Raw genomic sequence first — 21,217 nt, forward strand, 5'->3', positions numbered from 1 at the left:
ATTTTTCTTAACCTCCCCTTTCTTTAAAGATAACCATGAAATAAATTCAAATACTTTCCTGAAGTAAACAAAAGAGAAAACTGTTTTCCCTTGAAGTCTCTATTACTTAAATAGTCCACATTTAACCTAGTCTTAGAAGCATTTGTCACAAGTCTGCATATAACACAACTGTGATGTGGTGCCCGAGGGGCACATGACTGTTAACAGCCCAGCCAGGCATGTGATTATCACTGTATGGTAAACGGCTTCAGAATAATAACGCTGATACAGACAATCAAATGCTTTCATTAGTTTATTGTCCTTTTTTATTTAGGGCAGAGTCAGGCCATATTTGACTTTAACATGGGGGTGCAGGGCAACTTTAAGGCCGTTGTAGACAACTATAATCCTCAACTGGGTTCCTCAGTTTCTCATATTAGCTTAGTATCTAGGAGAGGTGGCTCCCAACCTAGATTTTATTTGGAAATAGTATTTGCACCTTAAAACCAAGGGCAAAAGTACAAAACATCAGAAAGTGATGAAAAGTCTTGCAATGAGTGCCAGTGGAGGGGGAAAATACAACAAGTAAGTTTGGAAAGAAAGGTGGAAAGAGTATGGGATCAACTCTGTTTTATATGCCAGGTATCAGGACAAATTGGCTTATAAAAGAATTATTTGTTCCTGCACTTTATAGGTGAAGAGACTGAGGTGCAGACTGGTTATGAAATGCATCAAGATCATGTTGCTGATAAGAGGCAGAGATGGGATTTGAACCCAAGTAATCTGATTCTCAAGCTCCTGCTTTTAGCTACTATATTCCTCCTTCCATTATGTAAGAAATAACATAAAAGTGTTAGAAGTTTTAAAAAGCTGAATAAAAGACTGAAAGTGAAAATGTAAACAACGATGGCCTCTTGGTGGTTGATTATGAGCAATTTCTCCTGCTTATTCATTCTTTTCAGATCTTTTCAAAATAACAAAAATAAAAGTTCAACACATTTTTATGTCAGCAGACAATAACATAAAAATATTGCTGTCCTAACTAACATTTTCCCTTTGATCTTAGCACTTTGTAATGTAAAAAACTGCATGTGCTGAACTGGCACTTGTTGACAGCTAACAGAGCACGCTGCATCCCGCTGGAAAGTCACAGAAACCTGGGCGCTGGTGCGAATGTGTTTAAACTAAGTAACTTCTACCGTATGTTGTAGGATCAGTATAGATTCATTTCAATGTCCTATACCTTTTCCCCTTAATCCAACACCTTTTAAACTACAGAGTTACATAATTGATATTTACAAAATGACCAGGAGGTCCTTAGAGATGCTGAAATGCCTTATGAATCACAGAGGAAAGATTAAACTGACATTCAAGACAGTGTTGGTGTAAAATGTATTCCTGCCCTCACCAGTCTACTGAAGCTTCTCTCTTAAAGGTCACAAATGCTTACCATCACAGCCAATCTATTTTTCACATGTTGCCCTCCTGTTATCAGCATTTAGAACTGTTTAACACTCCCTTCTTGAAACTCTCTTCTCCCGGAGCTTTCTTTAAGTCCTGCCTGACTGCCCCCATCTGGACCCTCTCCTGAGCTCGTCACAGAAGGGCTTTTCCTTCTTCTCCTGTTACATCCTTTTGCTGGAACCTTAGGCTTCAACGATCAGGAAGACAATCAATTATTCCTTACATAGCATCTCCAATCGTGACCTGTTCTCCCATCTCCCTCTCAATGCCTACTGCTGCTGCTAAGTCGCTTCAGTCGTGTCCGACTCTGTGCGACCCCATAGACGGCAGCCCACCAGGCTCCCCGGTCCCTGGGATTCTCCAGGCAAGAACACTGGAGTGGGTAGCATTTCTAATGTCTGATACAGAACTTGTCTTACTTCTTTCCCAATCTGTCTTTCCTTCTGAGTTCCTTGTGACTTTTAATGGTTCTACCAACCTCCAATAATCCAGGTGTGAAAATTCATGTTATTTTTACTTTATTTTCTTGTTTCTCTCTTCAACTGCTGTTTAATTCTACACAGGGTACCTCTAGGATTCTATTCATTTAGTTATTGACTTAACACATACTGAATAACTGCTGTAGTAGATTCAGGGGCTACAGTGGTGAACAACACAAGAGAGGACCCCACCTTCCTGAAGTGCATGTGCTGAGGGGCAGACACAATTTCAGATGGCAAAGCAGTGCTACTAAAAAACATGGGTACAGACAGATTATGAGTGACTGGTAGTGATGATGGGGGCTAGCATTTTACTAGAGTGGCCAGGAAAAGCCTCTTTCAAAAGAAGACATGAGAGCACGGACCTGAACGAAATGAAGGAGTAAGTCTTGTGAAGATCTAAATGGAAAGGATTCTCGGGAGTTGGAAAAGCCAGTGCAAAGGCACTGGCGTAGAAATGAGCTTGGCATGTCTGAAGAACTATAAAAAGATCAATGAGACTCATGTAACATAAGCAGGAGAAGGGTAGTAGACAGCTAGTCAGGGCCAGAGATGAAGGGTCTTATAAACCATGGTAAGGTGTTTGGATCTTATTCTAAGTGTGATGGGAAGTCATTGGAGAGTTCTGACTTGGAGAGTGATGTGGCATGATTTATGTATTAAAGACCAGGAGAGAACAGACTGCAGAGGAAAAATAATATATTGCTTATTAAATTAAAAAAAATTAACCATGTTCTTAGGCAATATACCGGAGAAGGCAATGGCACCCCACTCCAGTATTCTTGCCTGGAAAATCCCATGGGCGGAGGAGCCTGGTAGGCTGCAGTCCCTGGGGTCGCTAAGAGTCAGACACGAATGAGCGACTTCACTTTCACTTTTTACTTTCATGCATTGGAGAAGGAAATGGCAACCCACTCCAGTGTTCTTGCCTGGAGAATTCCAGGGATAGGGGAGCCTGGTGGGCTGCCATCTATGGGGTCGCACAGAGTCGGACACGACTGAAGTGACTTAGCAGTAGCAGTAGGCAATATATATGCCCCTGAACATTTATTAATTCATCTTTTTTTTTTAAAGGCTTCAATTTAACAGATATGTAATTTCATAATTCATAAATAATAACATTATGAATTGAAATACTTTCACTTCTTTAGATTAAAAATTACCATGCTTCTGATATGGACAGTAAAAGCAATGAAGTATATATATTTTGTTCATTTTATACTTACATGTTACACAAATGAAACCAAAACTTTGGAGCATTTATCATCAGTAATGTCCAACAAAGCAATTAAGAATTAATTAATGAGAGTATGTATAAAGGATTCACAAATTCTTAGTAATGAGGTACAATGTAGCAGGCATTCAATGTACTGAACAGGAATGAATAATGTAAAAATTATGTTTCCACTAGAAGTCTACAAAGAGGGAAGCTGACAATAAAGTGAATAAAAGATAAAGGCATTCCAATTATTGTCAGGTTATAAAAGGCTTGTACTTTTATATGATGTGAAGATAGAAAATGGAGACATAACAAATGAGCCCATTATGTCAGTATCATTTGGAATCAGACAATTAAGCTTTTGGCATTTATCAACACTGAAGAGGACTCATATTAAATTAAACGTCAATTATACCTCAATTAAAAAAAAGAAACTAAACACATGCAGACTGAGAGGGAAAAAAGAATTATAGAATTATTGGTATTCATGTTAGGCTTTACAGATTTCTTTTATGAACAAAGAGCAATTCACTCATCTCTGGACTCTCAGTGCTCATTTGCTTTCCTGTACATAAATAAATGAGTGTCATGATCATCTTTTCATTACCAAAAATCTAGGAAGGAAAAGGACCACAGTAAGGAGGGATAATGACTTTTCTTCTTTCTCACTGGATTTATAGGTGAGGTAAGTTAACAAGGAACAGTCATCAGTCACTGAGCATCAGCTATGTGTCAAGTACTGTGATCAGTATTGGGAATGTGACATGTGAATGAGATGACGCCCTGGGAGGAGGGAGAGCTGTTTCTCTCGGGAGGATTCACGACACCACCTCTAATGTAGCAGCTGTGTGCTTCTGGAGGCTCCTGTCTTCATTACAGTTGTAAAGGGGCATCCTTCAGTTCCCCTCGAACTTCCTTCGATTGGATAGAAAAGAGTTAAAGAAACAGGGGAGACAGAAAAGAGTCACCCCATGAGGTGATTCAAAACTCTACAAATGTAACTTGTATCTCTTACTTTAATCGAAGGAAATATTTTATTCCAGAGAAAATTCCAGCATTGCTGCTTTGACAGTCATTTTCTCAGCTAGGAAGGTAGAAGCAAATGGCACTAGTATATGATACTAATTTTCTATTGCTGTTAAACAAACTACTGCATACTTGGCAACTTAGAATAATATATATAATTTTAATCTCACAGTTTTTACAGGTTGGGAATCTGAGTGAGGCTTAGCTGAGTCCTCTGCTTTGGGTGAGATAAGACCACAGTCTCATCTGAGGCTTAACCGGGAAGGCTTTGGTATTATTATTATTATTTTTTTTTATTAAATTTTATTTTATTTTTAAACTTTACATAATTGTATTAGTTTTGCCAAATATCAAAGTGAATCCGCCACAGGCACACATTTGTTCCCCATCCTGAACCCTCCTCCTTCCTCCCTCCCCATACCATCCCTCTGGGTCGTCCCAGTGCACCAGCCCCAAGCATCCAGTATCGTGCATCGAACCTGGACTGGCAACTCGTTTCATACATGATAGTTTACATGTTTCAATGCCATTCTCCCAAATCTTCCCACCCTCTTTAAAAGCTTCTGCACATCAAAGGAAACTATTAGCAAGGTGAAAAGACAGCCTTCAGAATGGGAGAAGATAATAGCAAATGAAGCAAATGACAAACAACTAATCTCGAGAATATACAAACAACTCCTACAGCTCAACTCCAGAAAAATATGGGCCAAAGAACTAAATAGACATTTTTCCAAAGAAGACATACAGATGGCTAACAAACACATGAAAAGATGCTCAACATCACTCATTATCAGAGAAATGCAAATCAAAACCACTATGAGGTACCATTTCACACCAGTCAGAATGGCTGCGATCCAAAAGTCTACAAGTAATAAATGCTGGAGAGGGTGTGGTGAAAAGGGAACCCTCTTACACTGTTGGTGGGAATGAAAACTAATACAGCCACTATGGAGAACAGTGTGGAGATTCCTTAAAAAACTGGAAATAGAACTGCCTTATGATCCAGCAATCTCACTGCTGGGCATACACACTGAGGAAACCAGAAGGGAAAGAGACACGTGTACCCCAATGTTCATCGCAGCACTGTTTATAATAGCCAGGACATGGAAGCAACCTAGATGTCCATCAGCAGATGAATGGATAAGAAAGCTGTGGTACATATACACAATGGAGTATTACTCAGCCATTCAAAAGAATACATTTGAATCAGTTCTAATGAGGTGGATGAAACTGGAGCCTATTATACAGAGTGAAGTAAGGCTTTGGTATTATTAACAGAATTCAGTTCCTTGTGGTTATAGGATTGAACCCAGGTCGGTAAGTGCCCAATATGCTACTAGAGAAGAGTGGAGAAATAACTCCAGAAAGAATGAAGAGACGGAGTAAAGGTGAAAACAACTCCCAGTTGTGGATGTCACTCGTGTTGGAAGTAAAGTCTGATGCTGTAAAGCGCAATACTGCATAGGAACCTGGAATGTTAGTTCCATGAATCAAGGTAGATTGGAAGTGGTCAAACAGGAGATGGCAAGAGTGAACATTGACAGTTTAGGAATTAGTGAACTAAAATGGACTGGAATGGGTGAATTTAACTCCGATGACCATTATACCTACTACTGTGGGCAAGAATCCCTTAGAAGAAATGGAGTAGCTCTCATAGTCAACAAGAGTCCAAAATGCAGTACTTGGGGGCAATCTCAAAAATGACAGAAATGATCTCTGTTCGTTGCTAAGGCAAATAATTCAATATCACAGCAATCCCAGTCTATGCCCTAAGCACTAATGCTGAAGAAGCTGAAGTTGAATGGTTCTATGAAGACCTACAAGACCTTCTAAAACTAACAGCAAAAAAAGATATCCTTTTCATGATAGGGGACTGGAACCCAAAAGCAGGAAGTCAAGAGATACCTGGAGTAACAGGCAAGTTTGGCCTTGGAGTGCAAAATGAAGCAGGGCAAAGGCTAACTGAGTTTTGCCAAGAGAACACACTGGTCATAGCAAACACCCTCTTCCAACAACATAAGACATGACTCTACACATGGACATCACCAGATGGTCAGCACCAAAATCAGAATGATAGTATTTTTGCAGCCGAAGATGGAGAAGCTCTATACAGTTAGCAAAAACAAGACCGAGAGCTGACTGTGGCTCAGATCATGAACTCCTTATTGCCAAATTCAGACTTAAAATGAAGAAAGTAGGGAAAACCACTAGACCTTTCAGGTATGACCTAAATCAAATCCCTTACGATTACACAGTGGAAGTGATAAATAGATGCAATGGATTACATCTGGTAGACATAGTGCCTGAAGAACTATGGATGGAGATTCATGACACTGTACAGGAGGCAGGGATCAAGACCATCCCCAAGAAAAAGAAATGAAAAATTGTCTAAGGAGGCCTTACAAATAGCAGAGAAAAGAAGAGAAGCTAAAGGCAAAGGAGAAAAGGAAAGATATACCCATCTGAATGCAGAGTTCTACAATAGCAAGGAGAGAAAAGAAAGCCTTCCTCCGTGATCAGTGCAAAGAAATAGAGGAAAACAATAGAATGGGAAAGACTAGAGATCTCTTCAAGAAAATTAGAGATACCAAGGGAACATTTCATGCAAAGATGGGCACAATAAAGGACAAAAATGGTATAGACCTAACAGAAGTAGAAGAAATTAAGAAGAGGTGGCAAGAATACATAGAACTACACACAAAAATATTTTAATGACCCAGATAACCATGACGGTGTGATCACTCACCTAGAGTCAGACATCCTGGAGTGCGAAGTCAGGTGCGCTTTAGGAAGCATCACTACAAACAAAGCTAGTGGAGGTGATGGAATTCTAGTTGAGCTATTTCAAGTCCTAAAAGATGATGCTGTGAAAGTCCTAAAACTTGATGCACCCAATATGCCAGCAAATTTGGAAAACTCAGCAGTGGCCACAGGACTGGAAAAGTTTTCATTCCAATCCCAAAGAAAGTAAATACCAAAGGATGTTCAAAATACTGCACAACTGTACTTGTTTCACACAATAGATAAGAAACGCTCAAAATTCTCCAAGTGAGGCTTCAACAGTACATGAACCAAGAACTTCCAGATGTTTAAGCTGGATTTAGAAAAGGCACAAGAACCAGGGATCAAATTGCCAACATACACTGGATCATAGAAAAAGCAAGAGAGTTCCAGAAAAACATCTACTTCTGCTTTATTGACTACACCAAAGCCTTTGATTGTGTGAATCACAACAAACTGTGGAAAATTCTTCAAGAGATGGGAATACCAGAGCACCTTATCTGCCTCCTGAGAAATCTGTATGCAGGTCAAGAAGCAACAGTTAGAATGGGACATGGAACAATGGATTGTTTCCAAATTGGGAAAGAGTACGTCAAGGCTGTATACTGTCACCCTGCTTATTTAACTTATATGCAGAGTACATCATGCGAAATGCAGTGATGGATGAAGCACAAGCTGGAGTCAAGATTGCCAGGAGAAATATCAATAACCTCAGATATGCAGATGACACCACCCTTATGGCAGAAACGAAGAGGAATTAAAGAGCCCCTTGATGAAAGTGAAAGAGGAGAGTGGAAAAGCTGGCTTAAAATTCAATATTCAAAACACAAAAATCATGGCATCTGGTCCCATCATTTAATGGCAAATAGCTGGGGAAACAACAGAAACAGTGAGAGACTTTATTTTCTTGGGTTCCAAAATCACTGCAGATTGTGACTGCAGCCATGAAATTTAAAGATGCTTGCTCCTCAGAAGAAAAGCTATGAAAAGCTATGACGAACCTAGAAAGCATATTAAAAAGTAGAGACATTACTTTGCTGACAAAGGTCCATCTAGTCAAAGCTATGGTTTTTCCAGTAGTCATGTACGGATGTGAGAATTGGACCATAAAGAAAGCTGAGAGCGGAAGAATTGATGCTTTTGAACTGTGGTGTTGGAGAAGACTCTTGAGAGGCCGTTGGACTGTAAGGATATCCAACCAGTCCATCCTAAAGGAAATCAGTCCTGAATATTCATTGGATGGAATATTGGAATATTCATTGGAGCTGAAACTCCAATACTTTGGCTACCTGATGCAAAGAACTGACTCATTCGACAAGACCCTGTTGCTGGGAAAGGTTCAAGGCAGGAGAAGAAGGGGACGACAGAGGATGAAATGGTTGGATGGCATCACCGACTCAACGGACATAACTTTGAGCAAGTTCCAGGAGTTGGTGGTGGACAGGGAAGCCTGGCATGCTGCAGTCCGTGGGAACACAAAGAGTTGGACACAACTGAGCGACTGAACTGATCTGACAGGATCGAAGGCTTCAGTTTCCTGGTGGTTGGCCTGAGACTACCCTCAGCTCCTTGCTGTGTGGGTTTTCCAACATAGCAGTTCACATCTTTGAAGCTAGGGATTGAGAGACTACAGCAAAGTGTGCACTAAAATCTTATATAATGTTATCATGTATCATCTTTACTGAATTCTGCTGGTGCAAGTAAACCAGAGGTCCTGTACATACTCTAGGGGAGGGGTCCCACAGGGGCATGAGCACCAGAAAGCAGGGACCATAGAGATAACCAAAGACTCTGCCTACCAAAGTCACACTCAGACTTTCCCCACTGCTCAGTTCAGTCCCTCAGTCGTGTCCGACTCTTTGTGACCCCCTGGACTGCAGCACACCAGGATTCCCTGTCCATCACCAACTCCGGAAGCTTGCTCAAACTCAAGTCCATCGAGTTAGTGACACATTAACTTAACACACCAAATCTTCTTTTTCTTTGTCACTGCTTAATATATTTTGCCTCATCTTTAATTTTTTCAAAAACTTGAGTTAATCCTGGCTTTAACTTTCCTGCCACTATTCTGAAGAGTTCTTGTTAGTTCTAGGTTGTTTCTTTGTTCAATATTTGTACATCTGTTTAAACACCTAAGCTAAGAGCTCTGTGAGGTTTCCCTTGATTTATTTGTATATCTCTACCTTTTCTTTCCTACTGACACTTACAGGTATTGTCTACAGTAGAGTTCTCCTTTTAGGATTTCTTACCCCACAATCCACTGATGGTTTCTAAACATGAGAACAAATCCATTTTATCTAAATTTAAAATAAAGACAAAACTGCTTTCATGGAATCTGTGATATGTGTCCAAATATGTACAAACTTAACCACAATCTCTCCAGACACTTTCAGAAGAGCTACAATTCCAGCAGATGTTACACAAAACAGTTAAAGTGCTTCAGTATTACAGCAGCTTGGCATGCACTAGTTAATGATCTACTTTGAGAAAGTATCATTCATACTCTTTTTCTGCCTAGGCTATTGATGTCCACTCTTACAGGTTTACTAATGTTTCTTTCTTTTTCGTCTCTATCGCCTTTTATGATGCACCGTTCACAGTTCACAGCTTTTAATAGTCTTCTTCCCCTTCTATCAGATTTGTTGCTTTGAAAAAAAGGGGCGGCCATTCATGAACTATTTTGGTCAGAAAGTCTCAGCTGATGCTCTATGGTACCCCACCTAGGTTCTACAGGTACAAGAGAGAAGAAGTGATTCTGGGGCTCCTGTAGTTTCACCTGCCTCTGGAACATCCTCAGCGTGAGCAGACCCAGCCTCTGTTCTCAATGCCTGATACACATTTACTCGATGAATATTTGTGGAAAGAACTATCTGACATCTATGTGCATATACAATGGATATTTGTGTTTGTTAGATTCATGCATATGAATGGGAATTAATTTCCATAATAGATCCTAGAAATGAAACTAAAGGGTCCAGGGACATGTACATTTTAGGTTCCTAGAGACACAGACATCTGCTCTCCAGAAGAGCTGCACTGAGCAGTATCTATCAACATTGTGTGAGTGTGCTGGTTTCCGCGAGTGCTCACTAACACTGCAGACTGAGTGAGGGACACTGCTAATAACAGCCCTCTGCTGAACAGAAATGGGGCCTCATTAGTTTAAGCTCATATCGAAGTAAATGATATTGAAACATATATATTAAATATATTCATTAAACAGATACTATCATAATGAAATACAACTATTTCATGATCACCTACCATGTGCCGGGTACTGTTTTAGGCATTACCTGAATTGTAGTGAACAAGATATCCAAGATCCCTGTTCTCAGGGGATCTCATATTTTAATGGAAAAGACAGAAAGTTAACAAGAAAATAAAAAAACAGTCTGTTGTCCTAAGGACAGAATAAAATAGGGGAGTGTAACGGAGCTTGGAGGGAGACAGAAGGCTCAAATGAAATGGGTAGTTAGGAAAGGCCTTTCTGAGAAGCAGACAATCAGCTGAGGACTGACGATGCAATGAGTTGGATCCCTCTGTCCAGATGTCCTCTTTGTCTCGTTGAAGTATACAAGACCCCCTCCTACCTCAGGCCTTTGCAATTGCTGTCTGGAACACTCTTGCACCAGATATCTATATGGCTTACTTCTCCCTCACACTGGTGAAATGTCTGTCAAAGTCTTGCAGAGAACTAGTTACAGCAATCCATGGGCAATTTCAATATTTCTATTTTCTATACAAGGTTAGCAAGACCTCCCTTTCCACATACAATGCTGTGTATAATCTGAGTGCCCTTGAAGCTACTAGTTAGACATAAATTTCTTTATTATTTCAAGCTTTATATCCATGAAAAAAACGGAGTTGAAGTTTGGTTGCCTATTCAAATTTTACTGTTGTATCAAAGAGTGAAATGTTAATTTTGAATTGTTTTCAGAGGTTTTGGCACATTGGTTTTACATGTTCTCAGCGATTTAATGATGATAAATTACATAAATCTATATCAATAGAAATCTTTCACCACTTTCCAAGGTTTCCAGCTTCCCCTTGCCTAAAAATAGAGGGAAGAAGAGAACGGTTGATCATATCAGAGTAGGCTGCAAGGACAAACTTCTTTTACATAATGACAATGAATGATGAAGATTATAATGACAATGATGATGATGTATACTGAGTACCTACCAGATATGAGCCACTTTATAAACATTAACTTTAATCAGCTAGTTACTTCAGTTACATTTTCTGCAATCCTCCCAACAACCTCATGAGCTGATGACATCTCCATTTTCATAGGTGAAGAAACTGAGACTCAGAGAGCTTACAGAACCCCTTTTGGGACTTCTCTGCACAAATATTAGGTCTTAGAGCTGAAATTTGAATTCAAGATATGATCTCTTCAGTATACTATTCTGCCTTATACTAGGAAAAATGAATCTACAAATATATCATTTAAGGTGCAAACACTAATTTCTAAGTAAAAGCTAATTTCACAATGTTATTTCATTTTATCCTGTAATGTAATGAGCTATGATACTCATCTTTCCATTTTATAAATGGAGCAAAAATGAAGTTGAGGAATTTACCTAAGATCTTGTCCAAGAAGTAGACATCTCACTTCAAGTGCTGTATATACACTGAGTTCAAGTTTCTTTAGCATTTGGGGGTTATTATAAAAGAAATGAGAAGCACCAATAGTATTGTATAGTCCCCAAATCTAATCACTTTAATCTAATTAGTAAACTTGGTTGGATGAGTTCAGTTCAGTTCAGTCGCTCAGTCGTGTCCGACCCTTTGCGACCCCGTGAATCCCAGCACGCCAGGCCTCCCTGTCCATCACCATCTCCTGGAGTTCACTCAAACTCACATCCATCGAGTCGGTGATGCCATCCGGCCATCTCATCCTCTGTCGTCTCTTTTTCCTCCTGCCCCCAATCCCTCCCAGCATCAGGGTCTTTTCCAATGAGTCAACTCTTCCCATGAGGTGGCCAAAGTACTGGAGTTTCAGCTTTAGCATCATTGCTTCCAAAGAACACCCAGGGCTGATCTCCTTTAGAATGGACTGGTTGGATCTCCTTGTAGTCCAAGGGACTCTCAAGAGTCTTCTCCAACACCACAGTTCAAAAGCATCAATTCCTCAGCGGTCAGCTTTCTTCACAGTCCAACTCTCACATCCATACATGACCACTGGAAAAACCACAGCCTTGACTAGATGGACCTTTGTTGGCAAGGTAATGTCTCTGCTTTTGAATATGCTATCTAGGTTGGTCATAACTTTCCTTCCAAGGAGTAAGCGTCTTTTAATTTCATGGCTTCAATCACCATCTGCAGTGATTTTGGAGCCCCCAAAAATAAAGTCTGACACTGTTTCCATTGTTTCCCTATCTATTTGCCATGAAGTGATGGGACCAGATGCCATGATCTTCATTTTCTGAATGTTGAGCTTTAAGCCAACTTTTTCATTCTCCTCTTTCACTTTCATCAAGAGGCTTTTTGGTTCCTCTTCACTTTCTGCCATAAGGGTGGTGTCATCTGCATATCTGAGGTTATTGATATTTCTCCACAATAAACTGTGGAAGATTCTGAAAGAGATAGGAATACCAGACCACCTGACCTGCCTCTTGAGAAACCTATATGCAGGTCAGGAAGCAACAGTTAGAACTAGACATGGAACAGACTGGTTCCAAATAGGAAAAGGAGTATGTCAAGGCTGTATATTGTCACCCTGCTTATTTAACTTCTATGCAGAGCACATCATGAGAAACGCTGGGCTGGAAGAAGCACAAGCTGGAATCAAGATTGCCGGAAGAAATATCAATAACCTCAGATATGCAGATGGATGAGTTCAGAAGGTCACAGATTTGTGAAAAATATTATTAAAGATTTTAAGTTTTTTTTCTTAGATACATTTATTATTCCCTCTTTATACAATATTTTCTAAATGGTTCCAAAGAGAGCTTTTAATTTTTACTCTGAGGTTTCCATGATGCTTAAACATTTATTGTACTTAAGGATGCTTTAATTTTAGAAGTAACAAATGTTTGCTCTAAAAAACAAACAAACAAACAATATAGATGTTTTTAATTAAAAGAAAAAGAAAAAAGATGCTCTCCCAATCTGACCTGAGAAAATAACTATATCAGTGAGTCAGGTATTCTTCTATGCATTGAAAAGTATTAAAGCTTCCTGAATCAATGTAATCTGTTGCTTTATTCTGAATATTTGTTACGTCATGAAAATTGGTCAATGATTCTAATTAAAATTTAAAAAATGGACTCTAAAACATAATCTCCATAATCTCATATTTACAAAGCACTTTATATTTAAAGGGCTTCCCTGGTGGCTCAGATAGTAAAGAATCTGCCTGCAAAGCAGGAGACCTGAGTTGGATCCCTGGGTTGGGAAGATCCCCCGGAGAAGGGAATGCCAACCCACTCTAGTATTCTTGCCTGAAGGATCCCATCGACAGAGGAGCCTGGTGGGCTACAGTCTATGGGGTTGCACAGAGTTCAACATGACTAAGCCAGTAACACTAACACACTTTTTATATTTTAAAAAGTGCTTCCATACTAGTTCATTTAATCTTTGAAACAACCTTATGAAGACTGTATCCCCAATTTAGAGACAGAAAGTCAAGACTCCAAGAGGTCATCATATTTTTATCTTACTTAGGATGATACTGGATATAGGGTACCCTGCTATTTTATATACTCTCAAGAGAAAAAAAAATCCACCGGTTAATTGTGATATAATGACTTAACTACACCCCTGTGAGACTCATAGGACTTAATATTAGTAGAAGGCCTAGGTTAGGGTTCTGGCATTGTACTTTCCAAGTATGTGGCTTAAGAAAATTATTTCAGTTCTCTGAGCCTTAATCTTTTCATATCTTTTAAAGTAGAAATAACAATGACTATCTCACAGGGTTGTATGAGGACATAGGGATGTAAAATAGTTCTTTTAAACTGTAAAATGGATAGAATTTAAAAAACCTTCTATATCTTTGGTATTATTATTTTAAAATATTTTATCTGTAACAATAATATTAATAGTCTGTTGTTGAAGGAAGGAACTTCTGGATCTAAATTGAACTATTTTATCATATTAAATAATTATTAAAGCTGTAACTGCATACAACTGCTACTGCTGCTGTCTTTCCTGAGATGAGCTGTTAATACTTTGTCCTCATATGAACTCTGGCGAACACCTATTCCATTAATCTAAAAGAATGCATTCGATTTGAATGAGGACATTTTTAGGCCTTGAGGGAAAATATTTCTTTCTGCCATCATCTACATTTTGTTTGTCCAGTTATAGGATAGAAACATGAACTACAGTTTAGACATTCTGTTATTATAGTCAGTTCTAATTGTGCCAGGAATTACAGACCTTCATTTCTTGGAAGAGAGCTAATTCCCTACACTCTACCATCTATGTCTTCTGTGATTTATGAAGTATTCCTATATTTTTTCTGCTTTTGTGTTGGAAATCATTTTAAGTTATAGTCTGTTCACCATGTTAGTGCTAAGGTATACAGACATTTACTTAATTAAATCCTATATGCTGTGCATTCTGTTATCCCCTTGACAACTTATTCCTGTCTTGTGGGAGAAATTAGGTCTTGCTTGTCTGGTCTTCCCTGGTGGCTCAGATCATAAAGAATCTGCCTGCAATGCAAGAGATGCAGGTTTGATCCCTGGATCAGGAAGTTCCCCTGGAGAAGGGAATGGCTACCTACTTCAGTATTCTTGTCTGGAGAATTTCATGGACAGAAGAGACTGGCGGGCTACAGTCTAGCCATGCTTTTATATCTACAGCTGCTGGCAGTATGTGATTAAAGTATATTTCTGAAATACTGTCCTGGAAATGATCGTCTATGAAGACAAATACCATGTGGAAGCTCTGGGATTGAGTTACTGAATATCTGTTCATGTATACTGAATACAGGAAACAGTGGAATCCTGATTTTTAAGACTGACAAACTGTACTATATTTGTTTCCTATGTACCAAACAAGAATAGGTGATGGCTACTACAGATTCAAGAAGATCCCGTGAAGACAGAAATGACAACCCACTCCAGTATTCTTGCCTGGGAAATCCCATGGCCAGAGGAGCCTGGCGGGCTAGAGTCCATGGGGCTGCAAAGAGTTGGACATGACTTAGCGAGTAAACAACAACAACTATGGATTTGGTATTATTAAATTATCTCAGGACTTCAATTCTCAGACATTTATTTAACATATAGGGCAAATACCCAACAGTTAATTAATGTGCAGAAGGAGCAGTAGGGAAATATGAGGTAGTTTAAGATCCAAAATAATGACAGGCAACTGCTTTGGGCTTGTGGACTTTTGGTTACTTATTGACCCAATATTCAACAAATATTAAGTTTAAACATTAATATCGAATTTCAAATGTTCCAAAAAATTATACACACTGGCCAACTTCTCTTTTTAAAAGCGAATATTTGTTTCTTGTTACTCCAAACCTAGCCCACGGTGCTGTCATCTCCTATGTCAATCGTGTAATAGCCAATTAGTCTTCCTGCTCTCTTCACTCTTGGTTACTCTTAGAGTCCAGTTTCAAACAACTGCCTGAGTAGTGATTTTTTTTTTTTTAATGTAGACCAGATAATGTTATTCCTTTCTGCTTAAAACTATTAATGGCTCCTATGATACTCAAAATAAAATCCAAACTCCTTTTATGGTGTTCAAAGTCCTATATGATCTGGCTCCTTTCTGCATCTCCACCCTTACCTCCTGGCTACTCTTCTGCTTTCTCATATATATCAAATACCCCAGGACTTTTTTTTCCCCTCTCAAATACATTAAGATTGGTCCTACCTCAAGGCTTTTGTACTTAGTCTAAAAAGCTCTTCCCATACAGGTTTCCTGCTGGCTGGATCTCAGTTCAAATATCATCTCTTCAAAAACAGTAGCATTACCACATACTCATATTTCCTTACACAACTGGCTTATTATATGCCTAACAGTCATCACTATCTGGAACTGTCATGTACTTATTTGCCAATAACTTGTTTGTCCATCTCTGCCCTTACAGTTATTTAAACAGTTTGAGAGCAAGGACTTTGTTTATGCTGCTATCAAAGGCCTAGGAGAGGGCCGTGCCCATTGAAGATACCCAATAAATAGCTAATGAAAGAATGAGGTAAAAAAATCTAAGTGAATCTAAAAGATTACCTTCTTTTAAATGATCTATTTTTCTCTCACTTTTTTATTTTTGAAAATTGTACTAGGAAAAAATTAATTATTTTTCTTGAGGCTAATAATAATTTGCCTTCTTAAAATAAAACTGAATAACTCAAGCATAGTTGATTTTCCAGAAATCACCCAAGATTAAATTTGATATATTTTCTTAATGGAACATTATAGCAATAACCTACTTTCAGTCTGCAACAATACAAGAGAATATGTAAGTTTACCATATTGCTTGAATGGTAAAACACCATGAATATTTACAGTGGTTATTATCTGATTCTGAATAACCAAGTCACTAGAGAAAAGGTCGGCCTTAAAAAACAAGTGAAACTGTCTCTCAAATGGCATCAGAATCATGTAACCTATTTGCTATACATAAAACATTTCCCCCAATTCTAGGAGAAGAAAGATATATTAATAGTATGATTATTTTAGGTGGAAGTAAATACCATAATGCCCATTCTAAAGAGTATGGCTGATTTCCACCAAATAAATTCATGTTGGTTAATAAAAATATGTTTTGAAAGAAATAAGGAAAGCAAAGATGAGAGTTTGAGACCTAGAATAAGTAGAATGAGAAGATGAAGATGTTATATCAAGTGTGAGTTTTAGATTTAAAAGAAAAATTATGAAGGCCTTTAAATATTATAGTACCACATTTCCCTTTTTTCTCAGAAAGACTTTTCCCATGTCTAAATAACTTCTAGTTAGCATCAGAATATAAAGATAAAAAGCGGCCATTACTGACATTCTAATTTTAAAAGTCAGAATACTGCTAATTTCAGACAGAAATACCTAAATCGAGTCAGGAGTCTTACATAAACAAATATGTGTTGTTAGATGGTCATTGCTTGTTGGGGGAAATTCATCCTTATTTTCAATGGGTTGAGTAAAAACTATATAATTACTCAACAGTTGAATATCCATATTTCTGCTGTTATAAGAAATGCCATGATGAAAGTACTTGTATACACATTTTTATGCACATCACTCATTATTTTCTTTGCAAACATACTAACAGATGGGATTATTGGGTTAAAATATATGATCATTAAAACATTTTTATTTATCTTCAAAAAATTTTTTCAAATAGACATTTTAAAAGGTCTTAATATATACTACAAAACTGACTCCCAAAATGTTGTGTGAAGTTATATTCCCATCTATAGTGGATGAGAATATTTACTTTCAGCTTCAATTGGTGGCAGGCCCAGGTGGCTCCTAAATTGAAAAGATTAAAAAAAAAAAAAAGCCTAATATGTGAGTGACTTGAGAAAAGAAGTGTATTTTCTACAGAAATGTTCCTGTACCTTGCTTCATTTGCTCTGGCATCACTTTGGTTCTCAGGGGTGTTTGCACCTTTGCTCCATCTGCCCATATTAATTCTATTGGTCTCAGAAGCCTAAGACTCCAGTTATGATTACAGTTTTACCTTCTGTTTTTTGGTGCAGGGAGGCATTCATTTCTTGGTTTTTATCTTTTGAACACACACAATTTTAAACGTCATTTCTAAGTGTAGGAACAGAATGGGGAGGTTTTCGAATGAGACCACCCTACCATCTTGAATCTCAACAGCTATCTCTTATTTTCTTGACAGTGGACTTTTTCATAATCAAATATTTCTATGTATACATATACATACTATTCAACTGTTCATGGGGTTCTCAAGGCAAGAATGCTGAAGTGGTTTGTCGTTCCCTTCTCCAGTGGAGCACATTTTGTCAGAACTCTCCACCATGATCTGTCCGTCTTGGGTGGCTCTACACAGCGTGGTTCACAGTATCATTGAGTCAGACAAAGCTGTGGTTCATGCGATCAGTTTGATTAGCTTTCTGTGATTGTGGTTTTCATTCTGTCTGCCTTCTGATGGAGAAGGATTAAGAGGCTTATGGAAGCTTCCTGATGGGAGAGACTGACTGTGGGGGAAACAGATCAAATTGCCAACATCCATCAGATCATTGAAAAAGCAAGAGAGTTCCAAAAAAACATCTACTTCTGCTTTATTGATTATGCCAAAGCCTTTGACTGTGTATATCACAACAAACTGTGGAAAATTCTTCAAGAGATGGGAATACCAGAACACCTGACCTGCCTCCTGAGAAATCTGTATGCAGGTCAAGAAGCAGCAGTTAGAACTGGACATAGAACAACAGGCTGGTTCCAAATAGGAAAAGGAGTACGTCAAGGCTGTATATTGTCACCCTGCTTATTTAACTATATGCAGAGTACATTATGAGAAATGCTGGGCTAAATGAAGCACAAGCTGGAATCAAGACTGTCAGGAGAAATATCAATAACCTCAGATATGCAGATGACACCACCCTTATGGCAGAAAGTGAAGAAGAACTAAAGAGACTCTTGATAAAAGTGAAAGAGGAGAGTGAAAAAGTTGGCTTAAAGCTCAACATTCAGAAAACTAAGATCATGACATCTGGTCCCATCACTTCATGGCAAACATATGGGGAAACAATGGAAATAGTGACAGACTTTATTTTCTTGGGCTCCAAAATCACTGCAGATGGTGACTGCAGCCATGGAATTAGAAGACACTTGCTCCTTAGGAGAAAAGCTATGAGGAACCTAGACAGCATATTAAAAAGCAGATATATTACTTTACCAAGAAAAGTTCATCTAGTCAAAGCTATGGTTTTTCCAGTATTATGTATGGATGTGACAGCTGGACTATAAAGAAAGCTGAGCACTGAAGAATTGATGCTTTTGAACAGTGTTTTTGGAGAAGATTCTTGAGAGTCCCTTGGACTGCAAGGAGATCAAACCAGTCCATCCTAAAGGAAATCAGTCCTGAATATTCATTGGAATGACTGATGCTGAAACACCAATACTTTGGCCACCTGATGCAAAGAACTGACTCATTGGAAAAGACCCTGATGCTGGGAAAGATTGCAGGCAGGAGGAGAAGGGGATGACAGAGGATGAGATGGTTGGATGGCATCACTGACTTGATGGACATGAGTCTGAGTAAACTCCGGGAGTTGGTGGTGGACAGAGAGGTCTGGCATGCTGCAGTCCATGGGGTCGCAAAGAGTCCGAGACGACTGAGTGACTCAACTGAACTGATACATATACATATTTGTTTATACGAACTTGAATGAATTGAATGAACGAGTATCTCTTTATACAAGTCTTGAATGTAGAGAGCTCTTTACTCAGAATTGGTTTTTGACCTTTTCAAGAAGGTGTGGACCCTTGGCTGCTCTGACATGCAGCCACGTTGTTGCTGAAGTTGCGATCTAAGCTCAGGTTGGAGGCTGGCCCACGTGCGCTTGCACTGCAGGTGCGAGGGCTCTGCAGCAGTCTGAGGGGAGTGAGTCATGAGCCAGGACCAGAGACGGTTGTGCAGAGCATTGTGGCCTGTGGTGTCAGGTTTCCTTTACATTTATTTCTTTACATGCATCTCTTGTGGGACCCAGAGTGTGTCAGGTCTAATGTGTATCTAGGCTGCCTAACGGACCAAGCCCCACTGACCTTCTGCTTGACATGGAATCCACATAGACCCTGAGGATTTCACCAAATGACACTGACTTGCCAAAATATTAAAGTAAAAAGAGTCTGTGTACCTCTAGCCAGTCTCTGTATTCATTACCCCTTCAGATTACAATGCATTAAAGAGTGTTCTCCAGCCAGGCTTCCCTCCAGTTACTCCCAAAATTGCAACTGTTATTCAGCAGATATAGAATAAGACAGACCTTTGTTCTTCTCTTCTATGTAGTTCTAGTTGTCCTAGATTGACAAGCTTTTGGGATTTGCCTGTACCTGCTAGTGCTGTTAAAGATTTCCCCCTATTTTTACATTCCGTTTACCATTTCCATGGGGAGGAAGGTAGAAGCCTGTGCTTATGCTGTCGATTTACCAGGAAGTCAACAACTTCTCTTTTTATAAAAGACCTCCTATTGGATACCCAGCCAGATACTGCTTTAATGTGCATTTTTCTTAACTAGAACTGCCTCTTCCTGCTTTTGTTATAAAATCAAACAAAGATTACACTTTAAAAGATGTAGTTATTTCAAATAAAGATTACACTAAAGCATCACAACACTGATCATGTAAATACTGATGGAGATCAATGTAAAGACCTCCAGGGGTCCCAGTACTGATTGAAAATGTTTATTATGTCTACATGCTCTTTCACTGAAGGTGAACAGAACAGAGCCAACCTAAGTTTCCTTATAGTTAGCAATAAACAACTGAAAGATAAGATGCCAGTTCAGACATGTAACCGCAGTTTCCTGTGATGATAACATTCTAACTGAAAATCGATAGTAACATTAAATGCCATATATTAAGAAAAGCTCTCATCTATCACATTTTCAAATTATCCAAGTTGAATGAAACGTTAGAAAATTACTTAATAATTACCATAGAGAAAAAGTATTAATTATTTAATTACTTTAAATAATGTGGTACCAGTGGCAGTAACACCGATTTATGGAACATCATATACTATCAGGTCCTTGACATGTATCTTGTGTAATCCTTCGATCCTGCCCCTTGAGACATTATGATCTCTGCCTTTCACATGAGGAAACAGGCCAGAGTGGTAACTTGCCTACTGAGGTTGGCTGACCGACTGAGAGGCTCTCTGAGGCACCTCGGGGAGATACCGAGATTCTGAGGTACACTGTTTACCTGGATTCCAAGTGCTACTGAACTCTTGGCTACCTCTATGATTCACAGACTTCTCCACTGCTAGAGGTACTTTTTGGAGAGATGGATGGCCATGTTTGCAATGCTCTAGAAAGCATTCGTGTTCCCTGTAATTCTACATCAGGGGTTCTTAAGTTGGGATTCATAAACACTCTGATAATGGATGAAAAAATGTGTTCAATTGCACATTTCTGGAAAGAGGACTTTCATCAAATTTTAGTGGAGTACAAGATCCAAAAATGGTTTGGAACTGTCCTCTAGACATCCCTTAGAGACTGCTTTTAAAGTTATAAGACCTAAGAAATCTTAATTTAATTTCTAAGGAAATTCTACAGTATAACATCCTGGAGTGTACTTAAATTAACAAGAAAGTGGAGATAATTACCCA

General features: G+C 38.8%; 1 protein-coding gene across 5 annotated transcripts in view; it reads right to left on the reverse strand.

Moving 5' to 3' along the window:
• STXBP4 (syntaxin binding protein 4) overlaps window positions 1–21,217 on the reverse strand; it is a 235,071-nt gene that overhangs the window by 60,214 nt on the left and 153,640 nt on the right. Inside the window, exon 17 of one of the 5 annotated variants that reach the window (XM_044939657.2) lies at window positions 2,931–4,056. The exons of 3 other annotated variants lie outside the window; for them this stretch is intronic. In XM_044939657.2, the coding sequence (XP_044795592.2) occupies window positions 4,055–4,056 (2 nt within the window). In that variant the 3' untranslated portion in view covers window positions 2,931–4,054. Of the gene's footprint in view, window positions 1–2,930; window positions 4,057–8,340; window positions 11,000–21,217 lie in introns of those variants that run through there. One more of the 5 variants, XM_044939656.2, reaches the window with a different exon arrangement.

The sequence above is a fragment of the Bubalus bubalis genome, chromosome 3, assembly GCF_019923935.1.
Source record: "Bubalus bubalis isolate 160015118507 breed Murrah chromosome 3, NDDB_SH_1, whole genome shotgun sequence".
In the NCBI taxonomy this organism is placed as follows: domain Eukaryota; kingdom Metazoa; phylum Chordata; class Mammalia; order Artiodactyla; family Bovidae; genus Bubalus; species Bubalus bubalis.